A 20181-nucleotide genomic window follows, 5' to 3' on the forward strand; every position below is an offset into this window, starting at 1 on the left:
ATCCACGCCCCTTCCGGCGTGCTTTTAATGGTTGTCTTGCCTTAGTGAATTATATATATAGATTAGTGGGTCTGACGCTAAAGTAGTTGCATGATTCAGTGTTGTTTGCCTTGGTGTCTGCTCTGCTCATTTTTTAATGTCATTATTAAAATACAACGAAAGGAGCAAACTGCACCAGCAAATAAGGCAAAATATAATCAAATCAACAAAAATGAGTTAAGCATTTAAAATCATAGCAAAACTAGAAATAGTTTTGTAATATAGTATAGAGTATAGTATAAATGTAAAAATCATGTTGCTGTGCTTTTCTGAATGTAGAATAAGAGAAGAGAAAAAACACCAGCTAATTAAATGAGATGAGTGTTATCAGTTGTTGTCACTGATTATGAATCTCGTTGAAACAAAAACTTAAAGCGACAGTGGAACAGAGTTTGAGAACCCCTGCCTTGGAGTGTTACAGAAGGCAGTATAGTTTACAAATAGCGGGAGTGTCAGTAGACTAGGGGACTCAGTAAGTCATTTGAGAAAAGTTTTATTTTTGTTGTCCTACATGTCCTGTTCCTGCCTTGATGTGTTCCCTGCTTCATGTTTATTCTGATTTGCTGTACCTTCTTTGTTTACTGTAATGTTTTATTTTTCTGATGTTTACTGTATTTACAGTATGCATTTTTGTTTTGCTATTATTTTGTTTATTTATTAACAATCTATGTAGTATCTGTTCTCCTTTGCTCTTTGCGTTTCATGTTTAGAACCCAAGAGGTGTTATTGTTGAAGGACCACCCTAAGCCTTTGTATTCTAAACCTAGGAGTGGACCCTTCAGTGATTCATTGACGTGTGGACCACCCTAAGCCTATATATTTGTGCATGGACTTACCAATATAGAATACAGTCTCTTTGACTTTTTGAAACAGATTGGGTTTTAAATCATAAAAGAGAGTTTTTTTTCTCCATCTTGCTGCATACTCCTGTCCAGTAGGTGGCGGTAATGCACGGTCTGCTGATTGCCATAAAGTACTAGAAGAAGAAGAAGGTCCCTTAGCATCTCATTATTTGTCATGCTGATTTTTCTGGTTCCTTGGATTTTCTTGCTTCTGTTCTTGGCTTTTGATTGTTGAGTTATATATTGGAACCTGTTTACTCTAGATTGCCTTCTTAGGCAAATCCTTTTTGCCTTGCTTTTTTTTTTTTGCTATTTTGCATCCTTTTTTAATTGCTAAGAAATATCTCTTTATAAAGATTTTATTGTAGACACGTGTCACCTTGCCAAGAGTATACAGTTCCTCTCCATAGAGGAATTTTGTGTATTTCTGGAGCTTTTACGATATGTTTAGAACAGCTGAAGCCAAAATCCCTTTTAGGACTGTGTAGATTGAAGCTAGCCTGTAGAGTTTGGGGTCAGTCTGTCTAGAGGGAGGCCTATTTCTGGGCAGGTCCAGGAAGGCCCTGGCCTGATTTATGCATATTTTGAGAGGCCTCAAATCCTTTTACCATTTTGAGCACATTGGTCTAGAGTTTCATTTTGAATGTTTGTATGATTTTCTGTATTGATTCTGCTATTTTGAAGCTGCCATTGTTAACTGAGAGGTACCTATTATTAGGGGTGTGTCCTCTGTGGCTCAACACAATGGGTTGAAAGCTTTCCCTGGAACAGAGTTCCTCATCTGAGCTGAGGAATCAAAACTCTTTTCTAATCACTCTTTTAAACTCTTCTGCTAATGAAATGTTGGTTAATGTGTTCTTTGCTCTTGTTTGTTTTCTTTTTTTTCCTAAGATATTTGCCTCTAGTTTTGGCATTGGCACTCATACTTTTTGATCTCCTAGTATTGACCTTTTATGGCTTTTTCCAGTTCTACTGGCACACACTCAAAACCCGCCTGCTTGCAGACATTTTGGCTTTGACATTTGTACTTTTTGATTTCCTGGTATTGACCCTTTTTTTGACTTTTGCCGATTCTTCCGGCTTACTCTCAAATCTCATTTGCTTGTGCCGAACACCACTGAACACTATAAAATCAGTTTCACCATGTTGATCTTTGTAAGTTTAGCTTTATCTTCTTCATCATGTTTACAAAAAATAGTCTTAAATGTAATAAATCATACTAAAAGTATTTCATGTGGATACTTATAACAGTGGTAAAACAGAAAGTTTAGTGTTCATCACCCTAATTATGTAAAGCAACAACAAGCAACATGTGACAATGCCAAATGTAGATGTAAATTGATATATGTTTATACTGAATAAATCTGGCTGCCCCTCAGTGTGCCATAGAGAGTTTGTCAACAGCAATGTGGCAATTCTTACTGAGACTTACATTCGGAATAATATGAATACCTTCTGTGAAAGTGACAGGTCTTGCCAATTATAATCCAGGCATCTCTGGTCATAAAACAAAGGATAGCTAGTGATAGACAGAACAAGCCTGATATATGAAGAAAATGGGAAACATTATGATAAAGCACACAGGAAGCCAGGCAGAAAGGAACTGAACAGAAATATCCTGAAATTCAGTGTATCCAGAAGAATACATTAAAATAAAACATAATTAATAAAGATATCCCAGTGAGAGACATCAAACTCAACAGGCCTCAAGCTGCAGAATGGCCTTTGGCAAGCTAACTGCTATCACTGGGTACTCTGGCAGCTAGCCAGATAGGCAAGCGCTCCCTCATTAACCTCAGGACATCCTTAATGAAAAATGAACACAGAGCTAACAAAACAAAACACTGCAGATCAATGGTTCCTGTGGCCTGGAACATGATTCAATAGAGTGTAAGAGGTGCAGGTCAAGGCCACATGAGGAGAAACATTTGCACATCAAAGTCATTCAGATGAAGTGCTATGTAAGAGGACAGCTGTAACTTTAACAGGTGGAAAACATCAAATGAGCAGACACAATCACCTTCAAAATAGTCTTTTCAAGACAGAGCCATACCAGTTGTTTCATAACCCTGTTTTGCATTCAGCCCAGTTTAGGTTTGGTTTTATACGCTTACTGTGCAACTCACAGCCAAACTCACAAAAAATTCTGCCAGTGACTGCACAGAAAGTGCTTCAGAGTGTTGTGCAATCAGACGTACAAGTGGTAATGTAAAGAAGGATTATCACATTGCAGATAATAGTAATTAAGGATATTAAGGCACAGTTCTTTTGTTGCAGTCAGCCTCATAAGGAGAGTCTAAGTAGTTTACCTCGGAAAGAAAAGCAATTCTGATTTTGAAACGAAGCACCCTGTAAATAGGTACTACAGCATGATACAATGCTGAGGAAAAAGGCATCAGTGCTTTACTCAGATATGAAACATTGATTTAAAGTAAAGGTGATCTTTAGGCTGTAAAATATAATGTACTGTTTGTTATCATGTATATTGTAATATTTTAACACTATATGAAAACAAAGGAACAACATTTGACTGGAGAAATATAGTATAGGCAGCATTAAAAGTAATGCAATATTTTATCTATGTTTCAGCCAGGGTTTATTCCCTGTCTTTAGTTATTTTCTGTTTCATTATTTGTTTTAAATTATTCTTTTCATACCTTTATGTAATTTCAAAGGGGTTGCTTTTTATTTCATGTTAATGTACCGTGTCTTTAAATGCCCTGCCATTTCTTGTGTTTTGTGGAAGACACGGCTATCCTGGCATCATTGCTGCTGGGTCCTGCCTGTCTGTATACTGCATATTCCTGTTTTCAGTGGATTCAGAAGAAGGAGAAATTGCTTTCATATAGCACATTTCAAGACACTCAGAGCACTTTACATAGAGAGGGGGAAACCACTTCAACCACTACCAATGCACAGCATCCACCTGGATGATGAGATGGACGCCATTTTACATATGTGCACTCACCACAAATTAATTATTAGGGGGTTATGCAATGAGGGAGATAGTTAGCCAGATAGGGACAGGGCATAATTAAGGGGCCAAAATGATCAGGCCATGGTGGACTATTTAGCTTGAACAGCAGGAAACACCCTACTCTATACAATGGATGCCCAGGGATCTGTTATGTCCAAAGAGAGTCAGGACAGTATCTGTGTCCAGCGCTCTCTAGGAATGAGTTCTTTTGTAATTGCGGCATGTTATGTAACCCAAATCGATATTGATATAACATAAAAGATATTACCCCTCACTAGTGATACGGCGGTAAGAAATCACGCCGGAGAACTAGCTTAGCTTTGTTTAATATCGACTTACGCTGCATAACAGATGAAGGAAGCCAATGACAAAATCTAGTCCGGTAGTGGGGGTTTGATGTGTAGTCTGTTTATCTCGTCGGTGCAGTGGAAGACATTTTCTGGACCAGATGATGTTATATCCCATCTGTCCATCGGCTTCAAAGATGTGCCAGGCAATGTTCCAAGGCTTTATACTATTTCTTCAAGGCAGGTCCTCCCTTAGGGGAACATGCACTTCTAAACAAGGCTACAGTGCTTAAACAAGGATAAAGTTCCATGTTGACTGCTCATCACTTGTCCAATACAGTCCCCACAGTGAAGCATGGCGGTGGCAGCATCATGCTCTGGGGGTGTTTTTCAGCTGCAGGGACAGGACGACTGTTTGCAATCGAGGGAAAGATGAATGCGGCCAAGTACAGGGATATCCTGGACAAAAACCTTCTCCAGAGAGCTAAGGACATCAGACTGGGCCGAAGGTTTACCTTCCAACAAGACAATGACCCTAAGCACACAGCTAAAATAACGAAGGAGTGGCTTCACGACAACTCTGTGACTGTTCTTGAATGGCCCAGCCAGAGCCCTGACTTAAACCCAATTGAGCATCTCTGGAGAGACCTAAAAATGGCTGTCCACCAACGTTTACCATCCAACCTGACAGAACTGGAGAGGATCTGCAAGGAGGAATGGCAGAGGATCCCCAAATCCAAGTGTGAAAAACTTGTTGCATCTTTCCCAAGAAGACTCATGGCTGTATTAGCTCAAAAGGGTGCTTCTACTAAATACTGAGCAAAGGGTCTGAATACTTAGGACCAAGTGATATTTCAGTTTTTCTTTTTTAATAAATCGGCAACAATTTTAAAAATTCTTTTTTTGTCTGTCAATATGGGGTGCTTTGTGTACATTAATGAGGGAAAAAATTAATTTAAATGATTTTAGCAAATGGCTGCAATAGAACAAAGAGTGAAAAATTGAAGGGGGTCTGAATACTTTCCGTACCCACTGTACATGCTCACTCTAATTAGCAAACACTGTAAACAAGTAGAACAAAATGCACTTTATCTTCTTTTTTTTGCTATAGTTAAAAAAATAAACAATAGCCAAAAATTGCACACAAATGATGGAGCTTCAACATATATCTCTTTCAATGGGGTCTGATGTACATTCACATGATAGATTACTTCACTAATCTGCAATATGCTGATACAGAGCTGGCAGCTTCTTCCTCTTATATTGGAAAATACAGACGTAGTAATGACTTTCATGTCAGCAGGAAGAGACTTTTGAGCTGGTCAAAGATGTAAACGATCAGATAATCTCTGCAAGTATAATAAATATTTTTGTCTTTTATACAGTTACTCACCAGACAGGTGTTGCTGCTTCTACCTCATCAGATAATAAAGCCTTCATGACTCAGGTTTTATATACTGTTTTTTTTTTATTTTTGGCAAATTTGCTGTTATATTATCTTCCAAGTGATTTTTTAGTCAAATGCTTTATTTACTGCCTGTGGAATGTGTGGAAAAACTGAAGAAACATTTATTGCATGCCCTAACTACAGAACAGATTAATTAACTAATAAATAACATCTGGAGATTTGGATTCAGTTCACATGCCAGCCATTATCTAAGCAGTTTGGGAGGCCATTACATTTTACATTAAGTAACGACGTCCTCTTCAGTTCGATATCTGTGTAGTGGCATCAACCTTCATGTAATAGAACCGTAAGCCACTAATTGTACAGAATTTCTAACCAACAGTTATTACTGAACACATTTGTCAACAAAAAATAAACAAATAATATTTAATGTCACAACATTATTTTTCATATCAAATTTCATTTATCAATGTACTCTAAGACTTTAAGAGTGAAATATTAATAATAAAAGCAGGATAATAAAAAGAAAAACTAACAAGTAAAAAAAGAACAGTATAAAGCAAAACAAAGGCAGCACCTGCAACACATGAACTGCTAAAAAATTGAAAAATAAAAAACACAATAAAAGAAAAAAAAAGGACCAGTAACTGAAGTACGGTTACCTAATATAACAATGAAGGAAACGAAACATTAATCTCCTTGTTAAGTTTGGGAACACTGTAATGGATTCAGCATTGAAATCAATGTGGAAGGCTTGTTACTTGGTCAGAATATGGATTCAGCTTTTCATACTGCTTTATTGGCTGTTATTTTGTTATAATTGAGAAAATCAATGTTGTCTTTGTCTACTCAGCATTTTGAAATTCTACATGAAAGGACTTCGGAGGTTCAGTGTCAAAGAAGCCATTGATGCAGTGAATATCAGGTACCATATATTCTGAATATATTCTGTCAAAACATACTGTACATTATCTGGGGAACGACTGAGCAATTAAATGTTATGTTCTGCTTTCTACATGGGCATAGGCCAACAGAGGTGTTTTCACTTAAATACGGATTATCAAATGTATGTTTTCCTCTCCTTTGCTGCTGATGAGCCTTCAATTACTGTAGATGAATATATATCCATCAATTTTAAACTGCACCGCCATTATAAATGCCTGAAAGAGTGTAAAAACTTAAAAAAACCAATTTGAACATAAACATTAGAATCCATCTGTATCTCTGTACTTACCATGTGATTTTGTTTTCCTCTTCTCTTTTACCTATAAGCCCAAGCTATTATTTAACAGTCAGGGTTTAGTCCCTATCTTCTGTTTAGGTTTCCTTTTTGTGCCTTGTTTTTTTATTTTTACACATTATTTTTTTCCATGTGTCTGCAGTAATTATACATTTTTGTTACTGCTCTGTTAGTTTAATATTTAATACCAATGTACTGTGCGTTTATGTTCTCTTAGGGTCCATGTGATTTGTGGATATCACTCTGATGTGACTGCTGAAGAACTACACTCAGGATTTATGTTCTGCGGCTGAGCACTGATCCTTCCAAAGTTCATTGGCCTTTAGAGAGTTCTGTTCTGTTGCGAGTATTGTTTTTCGCTTTTGTTTTATGGTCTCATCTTAGGATTTCATATTGGGAACTGTTTGCCTTGGATTGTCTTTTTAACCAAGCAAGTTTTCCTTATTTTGACACTTTTTTCTTTTCCTTTTTCATTATAAATGCCTTTTTTATAAATAAAATATTAAAATGAAAAAATTGCAATCCACTTTTTCTCTCTCAACAATGAAACATAAATACTCAAACAAATGATGAAACGCTTAACATAAATACTCAAACAAATGATGAAACGCTTAACTAGACAGATGGCTGGTATGACTGGATAAGTAAGGAGGTCAAAGACAAGTCCAAGTAAGAAAATGCAGAATTATTAAGGTATTAAGAGCCATTGTCAGCACTTGATATTAGAGTAAACATTTTTTTAAAGCAACATTATTATCCACAGTAAAATGCATTGCTGACTGAAATTCACGCAACACTGCCTATTCTTTAAATGTTTTGTTTCCTGTCATGCGTGTGCATACAGTATAGGGGACAGCTTAAAGGCACTGAGGGTAGGCGCTTTGTTCTAATGCCTTTTCTCTTCCTTCAGGAAGAATGACGTCCATTCTGGTGTTGACCACCTGGACCCACCTGTTCCTTCCAGAAGGACCTAAAAGCAGAAAATCCACCATTTTGAATCAGTTCTTTTATGAACTCACATCTGTGAAGATGTTTCTACAATTGTTGCATGTTTTCTTTGCTTAATACCATTCAAATATATAGGGTTACCAGGTTGGTACCTCCAATCTTTATTGTAGTCTTGTCTTTCTCTTACACTATATTATTTTTTATACTTAGTAAAAAGTGCTCTATATAGTTGAAATACAAAACCTAAGATCCTAGGAAACTATAAACTTGACTATAAATTGCTGTGCCCAGACTGTTGCTAATAGTCAGCTCTTCTTTTTCCATGGCCGAGAAAACACAGCCAAGATGGGCAACCAAGCTTGGTGGTAAAGTCCCACCCCTTTGAGTGCCAGGAACATAATAAGCAGAAGGTGGCATCATCTGATGAGACAGCAGCTCGGACGAGTAAATATTAGACTTTGTTTAAATTTATTTTGAAAACATTTCAAATCTTTGAAGTCTGAATTGTTTCACTGTTGGGGCAGTTTCTTTTATCTTTTTTTTTTTTTTACTTCTGAAGTAAATGGGGTTACTGCATATTTTTTGCATTTGTATATAAAAAAAACTGGTAAAAAATACTTAAAATCATTAGGAAGTGAGGAATGTTGTGAATATGAACAAAAAAGACAAAATAGTATAACACCTGTTGCCTTTTTGGGCCTACTTTCACAGGTATGGAAAACTGTCCACCGGGCTGTGTAACCCAACCACCTCACCTACTTCAAAGTACTACAAATCCATCACATTCTTCAACTCTTGCCCCTTTCTCTCACCTATGGTTTCTATTGTTCTCAACTCTGAAACCTTGTCTCAAGTCACTTCCCAACCTTTGGTCATGGGGTGATTTTAATCCCCTTCCAAGGATCACTACTGGCCAATCTCTGGAGTCATTTCTAGAGTCAGGACAATTGTGCTTTTGAAACAGAGACAGTAAGACAGAGATGTGATGAATAGAAGGAGATAAGACACAGGCTGTTTGGGTGCCCTTAACAAATGAACAGTATTTTTTAAAGAATAAACTATTGTCTATCACTTCAAGACTATCACATTACATAGATAGATAGATAGATAGATAGATAGATAGATAGATAGATAGATAGATAGATAGATAGATAGATAGATAGATAGATAGATAGATAGATAGATAGATAGATCCTATTTTACACACACAAATATAAGGTAACATTTTTCTGAAATTTTTTATTCACAAAATCTAGACTTCAACAACTAATTGCTACAATATCTGCGTGTTTTCACTTGAAGAATGTTTGTCATTTCAAATGTTTTCCATGCCCTAACAAATAAAAACAAAAGTAACCTTTTTTGTATTGATTTGTCAAGATAATGGGAAAATGCTAACAAAACTCTAGGGGAAAGTTGTGCAAATGCCTTAAGCACCAGTTCATATACTGCTAACCTTCTGCAGTGACTACGTATCAATTTTTGTCACAGACATGCAAAATAAATTTTGTAAAATAAGAAAAAGTTTTAAAGAAACAAAGCTCAAATTGCATTTATAATTGCCCAAACACTATATAAAAAGGACCAATATGTATATTTTCCACAACCACAAATGCTGGTGATTTCTGCCATGGCCCTATTCAGCCTCACTGTGCAGATTCTTCCTTCACCTTGCAGTGTGCTTTCTGTTTACTTGCCATTACTTAATCTGAAATGCAATATAAGACATTATTTTTTATGCTCCAAACCCATCTTGACATACAGATAAATCCAGAAATGATTTCAAAAAATGACTGTCTACATTTATTCAGTGGTGACATATCAAGTTTGACACAATTATTAAAATTTTCCTATACCTCTATTTAACATGTGAAGATTTTATCTTCCTCTCCTCTTTTGCCACTAAGCCTAAGCTGTTATGGTACAGCCTTATGTTTATTTCCTTTATTTTGCTTTCTTTGTTTATTTTACATTGTTATTTCTCATGTGTCTATTGCTGGTATGCATTTTTGTTATTGTTGTTTAATCTTTAGTATCGGCATATTATGCTTCTTTGATTACTTATATTCCCTGAGCTTTGTGGGTGGAATCACTAAGAAGCAGGACACTCTGATGTCACCACTGAAGGACCTCCCTCAGCCTTTATATTCCATAGTTGGTAGCAGATCTTTTGGTGGTTCATTAACCTTTGGAGAGATCTATTCTATTATGAGTGTTGTTTTTAGGATTCTGAATTTTTCACTTCTGTTTTGTGGTTTCAATCCTTTTGCTCTATTTTATATATTAAATGCCCTATAGTATATACCCTATCTTTTTGCCATTTTATGTTTACTGTATAGTAAACACATTCTTATTTTATAAAAATTCTCTGTGGAATTGTTTCTCAAACCAAAGGATTTTGTTACTGTGTTCCTTTCACTTGAAAGGCATCTTGTACATTGACAGTATTTTTGAACATTTAAAGTCTGATTTGGGGATCTGGACAGGCTGAAGCTTGCCAATAGAGTTTGGGGTCAGGCTGTCTTGGAATAGGCCTATTCTTGGTAGGCTAGGGAAGGCCCTGACCTGGCTTTGTGGGTTTTGTATAGGTCTCACTCCTTTTCCATTTTGTGTGCAGCTCCATCTTAACATACGCTACATATAATTAAAAATGTTTGTGTATAATCTAATGTATCATTTTGGTTGGGCATTTGCCTTGCTTTGTTTATACACTAATGAAAACTGGAGAATCCAAAAATGTAACCAAATTGATCACGGCTCACATTATCTTAATTTCATTTGCCTAGCTTGGCACACCACTGTCCAATTATAATATTTTACTTTGCATAGATAAACAGTTTCTGTTTTAGGAGGTAAAAGCACAGTAAGTGAATTAAAATGAATAAATAAAGCAAATTAGAAAGCTAAGTAAATTAATAGAACAACAATCAAGCACTTCTACTTTCTACATCATATGGAGGAAACAGCGGTGCTGATTTTCTGTCAGGAAACTGGCAGACACATTTTTGAACAAAAACTGGGAGATGCACATTAAAAAAAAAAAAAAAAGTAATACAAAATCAAAGCCCAAACGAGAGACAATAATCGTGGTCGACAGAATAAGAGAGTCAAAACTGAAAATACACACGAGAAAAAAGCACAAATACAAGATGTAATACTAAAGAGACTTGATATCTGCAGATAGGGTAACAATTTGCACTCACAGCCATCCTTTAATCCCATCACATCGATTACTCATGGGTCCTGACCTCAGAGGATGCACCCTATAGCAATGCTGGAAGTGAACCTAATGATAAAGAAAACACTGGCAGCCTTTGAAGACCCAAAATCATACCAAGTCGAGACAGCTGACGATACACATACAGAAAGTATCAAAAAAGTCACAAACAATTAAAATGTATTTGCCTTCTTCATCAAACAGTTTCAAGAGTTATTTCCTTTCAAAATATTCAGATCTCTGGTTGGCCAAACACTAATGAAGAGAATCTACATAAATGACACCTGAAATAACGTGACAGCAAAGCAAGTTAAGAAGGTGAGACCATGTTTGCATTAATAGTGCTATGGAATAATTTACTTAAAAAGGAGAAATCCTTCATGGAAAAAAACCAAACATTAAATGTAAAACCAAAAAGCTAGTCTGATAACGTCAAATCCAATATCACAATAAATAAATAAATAACATTGATTCCCAATATTCTGTCTTCTCTTGCCTCCAGCCAAACGTTTACCGATATCTTCCTCTTAACACATCCCAGCTAGCCAGTGAGTAATGGAAGCCCAGCTAGTATCACACAGCAACAAAACTTGAAAATTTAAATTAATTAACTTGATAGCACCGTATTACCTAGGCAAACACCAATTCCCTTTGAGTGATCAGTAAGTCTGAGTCATTATTTGAAAACCTGCACAAACTACATTAAAAAAAAGTAAAATAATCAGCAACTTCTTATGCTAACGAAACATAATGCACATTTTCAGATCAGTGCAAGAAATTGTTATAACTATGGGTTATGAATTTTCATGTATTTAACACTAAGTACAAGCTGATTTGTTTAACAGTGTTTTCCCAGGTCCTTAATATCTATTTTAAGATACTGTCCAAGTGCATTGGCAACGGACTTTCCGTCAGGCAGAGACTATTTGAGACTCAAGGACTGTGTGAGCACCACAACAGACAGTCCTGTCTCCTTTTCTTTTCACTCTATACACCTCAGACTATAAATATAACACCAAGTCATATCACTTGTAGAAATTCTCTGATAATTCTGCATTTATAGGGAACATTGATCAAGGGGATGTGACAGAGAATAGGATTTAGATGGAAAACATTTTGTTTCTTGGTGTAAAGTGAATTGTCTGCACCACATCAGCAAAACAAAGCAACTGGTTTTTAACTTTTGTCACACCAAACAGTCACTACACCCCATCACAATTCATAGGTGGATGTAGCGGTAGAGCCCACTACAAGTACTAGGGGTTTGTGGGGGTCAATGACAGGCTAGAGTGGTCTAGCAACACAAGGAATCACATAAGAAAGGGCAGGTCAGGCTCTTTTTTTAGAACAATGCATTCCTTAAAAGTGGGGAGTGACATCATTTACATGTTCTGTAACTTTGTGCTTGCCAATGCAAACTGCATGCTGTGGTGTGCTGGGCTGGTAACCTCACTTCAAGAGAGGCCCACCAAATTAAAAAGCTAATTAAGAAAGCAAGCTTAGCTTTGGGGCGCACTGTCAGCCCACTGGATATAGGAGTTGAGAATGCAATGAAGACAAAACTGAGTGCCACTATGAACAACGGCACACATCCTCTCTTTGACACACTAACACTGAGGACTTTCTGTCAACAAATGATTCAGAAGATGTGTGTCAAGAAACGTGACTGGGGCTTCTTTTCACCCAAAGCAATAGAATGGCTCACTTTGACTGTGAGTGCTGTTTTAATTTTAAACCAAGTCAGACGTTTTCTTTCTTTTTAGTATTTCTAGTGTGTATTCATTTTTATTTATTTATTTTTTATTGAGTTTCTGTAAAAGTTAAATCCCCACCTTGGGGCAAATAAATCTTTGTACAGTATCTATAGATCTATTTCATATGTATTTTTAGATTGCCAGAAATACGTTTCAATAAAAGTATTAATTCAGTTTGCAACAGTCTCCTCAAAAAGCTAGCAAAATCTATACTCTTGCAATAATACGAAATTATCCATATACAGCATGTCATTTTTTTGTTCTTCTCTATAATAAAACAGACTTAGAGGCTAAAAACACTCAGAATTCACACAAACCATTTCCTTTGTGACACGTATTGTATAAGGTTTCACCAAGGGATAAACAGAAAATACTGGATGCTGTTAAACTATTACCAAAATCAATACTGCAGTGCGTTCAAAGATTAAAGTTAGGGGATCTCTTCATTTACCATAGTTAGCCAAAGCATCGCCACCAAAGAACAGAAATGGCTTTGTGACTCACCCCACTGCAATGGCGCCAGCTGCAGATGCTCCAGGACAAGCTGGTTGAGAACTCCTTCTACGCTGGCTTCCCCTTGTCTTCCAAGAGAAGGGTATTTGTTAGTTAAGAAAAACCGAGATGTGAACTTTAATTAAAATAATCATGGCAATGAACAACAAAAAAACAAAGTTTTAACAAATTGTTCCAAACTGCTTTCTGAAATCAGGAATTTTACATTAACAAATTTCATAGGCTTTGATGAACATGTAATCAGAAATAGCCAGAAGGAACATTCAAAGCAGGTTTTAGATCAGCTGAACAAGAAGCAGGCCTGAAATGTTAAATTGTTTATGCAAACTAGCAATCTTATAAAAAATGAGATCTTATAAAATGTGTCTTCATCATTTTAAATGCAGATATCCCAAATCCATAATAAACGTCTTGTGCTAAATAGAGAAAGCACAATGTTACAATAATCACTAAGTTGCATGTGGTATTAGCAATGCCCACAAAAAACAGCACTGGCTATATGTGAAATGGGGACATTCTTTCACATTGTATAGTACGGTTGATTAACAATCACCTTCTTCCACCAAAGTATCACAGAAAGGTGTAGAATATACTTTGTGCAACTCATTAGTGTGACAGTAGGCGATGACACTGCAATTTGAAGTGAACCAATAAAGCGGAGAGACAGAATGGCTCAGAAAAAGGTGTCAGATAACTCAGTGGTAACCAAAATTATTCAATTCCAACCTGTGTGCTTTAGTCATAGTCTGCACTTCATGTGGAACGAGTCTCAAGTTATCAGACTACATATCTTAACAACTGTAACATCATCTCCAGAATTAAAATATAACACCTGACATCTTTAACCTGATTATTTTGTCACAAAATAGCATTACTGTAATAATTGTCTAACTGAATGAAGGGACCAAAGCAGCCCTCTGGTTCTGATTCCTGCCTTCGGAATATTTTTAACTTGTTTATCAATCAGAAGGTTACCGGTTTGAATCCTGCAAATGCCAGAAGTGATTCCACTGCATTGGGTCCTTGAGTATGGCCCTTAACCTGTAATTGCTCCTTCTGGGGGTTGGTGGCTGGATTGGCACTCCAGCCACTGTTATTTAAAAAACTGTCATTTCGAACTAGCATGGTGCTGAGGTGTCACCTGTTGCATGGCTGTGCCCGGGTCCTAGTTTGGGATCCTGAGGTGGTTTGTTGTGTTATGTGTGTGGAAATGCGCTGTATCATTGCATGCTCCCAACTTCTCTCTCTCTTATAATGTCATACAAAGGGTATCCAACATATTAGGCTGTTCTTGAAAATATCACCTTATAGCAAGTGGCACCAGACAAGAAAACCAAAGGTATTATGTGTAAGAACCATGACACTCTAGTGTGTAATAATATGTAGATTGATGTCAACTGCTTAGGGGTAATAAGCTTTCTCAACAGCACAAAACATTCATGACTTGGTGAGTTTGGAAACAATAGCTCTTCTCTGATGACAGGATACAAGGCTTAAGCTTGCTGATATTAGTTTTAAGAGTCTTTTTTTAAATATACCTCCAGTAGCCAAATGCTATGCAAAACAATAATAATTTGGTAACATAAATGAATATGTAACACTAGCCAGATGCATTTGTGTGAATATAACAGCCAATACAAATGAATTTAGAAAGTGCTTTGATGAGTGACTAAAACAAGTTCCAAAATGAGGTACATTGTATCCCACTTCTATCTCCATGTTCATCAGCTTGAACAAATCTTGATATAATGTTTAGGACAAAGTCACATTTTTAATTGATTTACCCCTCTGCTCCACAGTTTAAAATTATAAATTAAACAATTCAGATGTGATTAAAGTGCACATTGCTTTAATTGAACTTTAAGTTAAGGGTGTTTGCATACATCTCGGTCAACACTTTTTCTACAAGGTCCTCAAATTTCAGGACACCATAATGTTTAGGACAATTGCCCTCACAGGTGTTTATGATTCCTCAGGTGTGTTTTATTGCTTCTTAAGATACCTCGCTCTGCTTCTACTCTTTGGAGTCTGTAGTTGCCATTGTTCAACCTGAGGACAAGAGCTGTGCCAATAAGAGCCAAAGAATCTATTATGAGGCTGAAATACAAGAGTAAAACCATTAGAGACAACAGTAAAACCTTAGGATGACCTAAGTCAACTGTATGGAATATCATTAAGTAGGAATGCACTGGTGAGTGTTAATTGCAAAGGGACTGATAGGCCAAGGAAGACCTCCAATGCTGATGATAGAAGAATCCTCACTATGGTGAAGAAAAATCCCCAAATGCTTGTCCAGTTGATCAGAACCATTCTTTAGGAGGCAGATGTGGATGTGTCAGAGATGGCTATCTGCAGCAAACTTCATGAACACAAATACACAGAACACACTGCAAGATGCAAACCACTAGTTAGCCTCAAAAACAGGATGTCCAAATTACAGTTTGCAAAAAAGTACTTAAAAGAGCCTGCAGAATTCTAGAAAATAGACTTGTGGACATACAAAACAAAGATGAACATGTATGATAAGGCAGTTGAACAATTAATTCTGAGGAATTCTGAGAGCAGCATCTCCTTAAGTTCCAGTAAATGCCTCTAAACTCATTGAATAGCATGTTGTTTCATCCTACAACAAAATAATGATCCCAAACCTACTGATAAGACAACACAGGGCTTTTTCAAAGTTAAAATACTGGAAAATTCTTGAATGGCTAAGCCAGTCACCCGATTTAAGTCCAGTTAAGAAGGCCTTCCATTTGCTAATGAGAAAACTTAAGGGGATGAGCCCCTGATACAAGCAGGAGCTGAAGATGGCTGCATTAGAGGTTTGGCAGAGCATCACCAAACGATCCTCAATGCCTGGTGATGTCTATGAATCGCAGATTTCAAGTAGTTGTTACTTGCGAGAGATATGCAACATAGTACTAAATATAACTGGTTTAATATACCCATCATTGCTCTATCCCAAACATTATGCTGCCCTGAAATGGGATGGCCTGGTAGAAAAAGTGCTGTCATTTTTACATTGTGTGACCAAAATGTATGCAAATACTCTTAAAATGAAAGTCTGCAATGTGCACTTTAATCTCGTCTGAATTGTTTAAACTGTGGAAACAGAGCGGTAAATCAAAGAAAAATGTGTCTTTGTCCCAAACATGGAGATAACTTAATATCAAACAGTTCTTTTTTTTTAACAACAAAGTTGTTTTCTAAAGTATCCAACATTAGCTGCAATTATTTTTTAATAGAAATTGAAATGCTGGTGGCTTCACACACAGTATGTGTGTACACATATATAATCTCAACTCATATTCTCTTTGCATTTTGGTGTTACATTTTGCTATTTTACTTAAAAAAAAACCTTGAATTCATAAGGTCTTTAGCATTGATAGTACAAGACTGTTATATAATGCAACGACTTGACAGGAAGAAGCATAAAAATGTAATAAAACATTACATTTGATTAAATTGCAATTGACCTTTCTTCAAATTATAAGCCCAGCACTCTATGCAGTGATTACAAACAACATATAGAAAAAAGAAGTGCAATATATAGAAAATATAAAGCATGTGGAAATAGAAATAAATAATGTACAATATATATAAAAATATATACAAAAATGTCCAAGGTCAGCTACATTCTGAAAATGATCAACAATTTTATTTGGATAGATGGTACCTGAAAATAGATACAGAATATGTAACTCTTAGACATACAGTGCCTTCAGAAATTATTCAGACTCTTTTTTTTTCCCCATTTGGTTATGTTGCAGATGATAAATGGTTTCAATTCATTATTTTCCTGACATCAAACAACACTTAATACCTCAGAATAACAAAGAAAAAACAGGATTTTAGGAAATTTCACAAAAGCATTAAAAATGAATGAAAATATTACATTGACAGAAGTATCAAATGCATCCCATTCTATTGATCATCGTAGAGATCTTTCCACACCTTGTTTCTAGTTCGACTGTGGTCAATTCAATTGGGCACAATTAGGTAAGGCACCCACCTGTATATTATAAAGGTCTCACAACTGTGCATGAACCTAGCCATGAGGTCGAAGAAACTGCATACAGAGCTTAGAGATAGGATTGTGTCAAGGCACAGATCTGGGGAGGGCTACAAAAAAATTGTATAGCATTGAAGGTTTACCAATATTAAAGTGGTCTCCGCAATTCTAAAATGGAAGAAATTTGCAACTACTACACTACTGAGCAACCTTGGAGAAGGGCCTTGGTAAGAAAGGTGACCAAGAACCTGAGCCTAAACTAAACTCTACAGAAACCTGTGAGATGGGAGAAACTTTCAGAAGGATTAAAAAAAAAATCATTGAAACACTCCACTAATGTGGGGTTTATGGCAGAGTGGTCAGACAATACACGAAAGCCCATTTGGAGTTTGGAAAAAGGCACCTAAAGGTCTCTCTGATTATGAGTAACAAGATTCTCTGGTTTGATGAAACCAAGATTTAACTTCTTGGCTTCAATTCTAAATGTCACATCTGAAGAAAACCAAACACCACTCATCACCTGTGAATTACCATTCCAATGGTGAAGCATGGTGATGGGAGCATCATGTTGTGGAGCTGTTTTTACGGTCAGGTACTAGAAGACTGGTTTGAGGGAAAGCTGAATGGAGCAAAGTACAGCGATATCCTTAACGAAACCTGTCCAGAGCATTCTGGACCTCACATTTGGCCAAAAGGACAATGAACCAAAGCACAAAGCAAAAACAACACAAGAGTGGTGGCTCTGAGGCTAGGGATCTGCACTGGCAATCGGAAGGTTGCCTGTTTGAATCCCGCAAATGCCAATAGGGACTCTGCTCTGTTGGGCCCTTCAGCAAGGCTCTTAACCTGCAATTGCTGAGCGCTTTGAGTGGTGAGAAAAGCGCTACATAAATGCATGGATTTATTAGACTTGAATCTAATTGAATATCTCTGGAGAGTCCTGAAAATTACTGCCCACCAACGCTGTCCATCCAACCAGACACAACTTGAGAAGATCTGTGCGAAGCTTGTCACATTGCATTCAAAACACTCCAGGCCAGAACTGGTACTAAAGTTGTCTTGACAAAGTACTAAGTGCCCAGATAATTATGTCATATTTCAGATTTTTTATTTTGAATACATTTGCAAAATTTTCTAAAATCTTGTTCTCTCTTTATTATTTTGAGTGTAGCTTGATAAAGAAAAAGTTAGTTTAAATGATTTTAGCACAAGGCTGCCACACAACAAAATGTGTAAAAAATGATGGAGTCTGAGTACGTTCTGAAAGCACTGTAGCTTTATACCTTAACTGTTCAGTAAATTGTTTTCTATATATTCAGGAAATACCATACATGCTACAGACAACACAGCCTAAAAAAACCTCTGCATAGTGTGACATTTTGCACAACCTTCTTGTGACGCTGGGGCTGGAAGTGCAGACACAACCTGGGGGAGAGGTCAAAGAAATTCTGATGCCTCACAACATGTTCACCTTGTTTTTCAGAATCTAGCTCTGGATGGCCCCACCAAGAAGGGATATTGGAATCTAAGTTGCTATGGACCACCCTGCAAGGTCACCTCTAGGAAGAGTGATACCCTTCTCTTCCGCTCACGTTATCGAGTCTAAGAAATGAAACACCACAAGTCATGTCAAATACAGCACTGAGAAGAGAAGGAACGCTGCCCTGTGTATTTTTGCATCAGGAAGGGTGGCAGCCCAGTCTAACAGACTGAAAGGCTTAGCCCAGAGAGGCTCCATATATTATGATTAAGACTTTTGACGATGTGTTTAAAAATAAAAAAAAAAAATCTATCTATTATATAAAAAAATTTGGGGTCGATACGTGATCATCTCGGAGAGACACTTTGAAGTCCCGCGAGACTTCTTGCATGTCACGCCCTACTTACAAACAATTTCTCTGAGACACTTTTACATCCCACGAGACAAGGAAGTCAGACAAAAGGACAGCTGCTGTACGGGCTTTTAAATGATCGACGCACAGCGCAACATGCAGAACACTAAGCTCGTAGCAGCTAGTAGCTGACCCGTCCACATCTCCTTAGTGTGCGTTCAGCACCTCCCTTCACAATGCGAGCGGCAGAGACGCGAAGTGGCTAGTGTGAAGTGTGCCCCCGGGTTTGGGGCTTGTGGGGTGGGCGAGTGAAGCGAGTAGGGAGCACAGCTACCTAGTTAATTATAAAAAACATTTTTCTTTTATACCATAGAGAAAACATAGTGAGAGTTCTCTTGTTGGTGGTTTAAGTATCCCTTTAAAGGTCACAATAGCTAATATCCTCTGAGTTTTACTGTTGACAGCTTCCCAAAAAAATATTTACTGTGAACAAACGTTGTGTCAGTTGGATCCAGTATTCATTTATTTGTCAATCTGCTTAAGAATATAGCCATGTGTTGTCAACTGGTTCTTCTGTCGTCATGATCACTGAATTAAAATATGTCAGACTGCCTTTAATAGTGTTCCTTCTATTCAGAGAGTACTGTACGTTCCTCTTACTGCTTAATTCCTTAAGGCTGTGAAGAAGGTATTTAGATTTCCAAAAATGTAGTGCTGCAGTGCATTGTGAGTCTCGGGGGGAGGTGGAGTGAGGGGCTATGAATCACAGGTGTAATACTAGAATATTAATATCAGTTCTGTTATATTTCTCCTTCTGCTGTAGTCCATCTATCTTATTTTGAGTTGTCAAAGGCATATATAAGGTATAATATATAATAAACCCTTTTTATTCATCCATTCTATCAGATGCAGTGCTACTCGCTGCATGCTATGTCCTGTATGTCTATCATTATAAACTTTGCTATTAAGATGAATGATACTAGGCTTCTCTGTTTTTCTTTTTTTAGAAAAAGACCAATTGATTGCGATCTTACACTGCAATGAATTCAGCCACTGACACTCGGGCTCGACACAACTGCACTGCATTGCCCCCTGAGGTGTGGACTGCTGAA

General features: G+C 37.0%; 1 protein-coding gene across 1 annotated transcript in view; it reads right to left on the reverse strand.

Annotated features, from left to right (window-relative positions):
- trappc9 (trafficking protein particle complex subunit 9) overlaps nt 1-20181 on the reverse strand; it is an 851225-nt gene that overhangs the window by 386885 nt on the left and 444159 nt on the right. The window contains exon 21 of the mRNA XM_039737694.1: nt 13217-13307. Within this exon, the coding sequence (XP_039593628.1) occupies nt 13217-13307 (91 nt within the window). The remainder of the gene's footprint in view (nt 1-13216; nt 13308-20181) is intronic.

Source organism: Polypterus senegalus, chromosome 15, assembly GCF_016835505.1.
Source record: "Polypterus senegalus isolate Bchr_013 chromosome 15, ASM1683550v1, whole genome shotgun sequence".
Taxonomy (NCBI): domain Eukaryota; kingdom Metazoa; phylum Chordata; class Cladistia; order Polypteriformes; family Polypteridae; genus Polypterus; species Polypterus senegalus.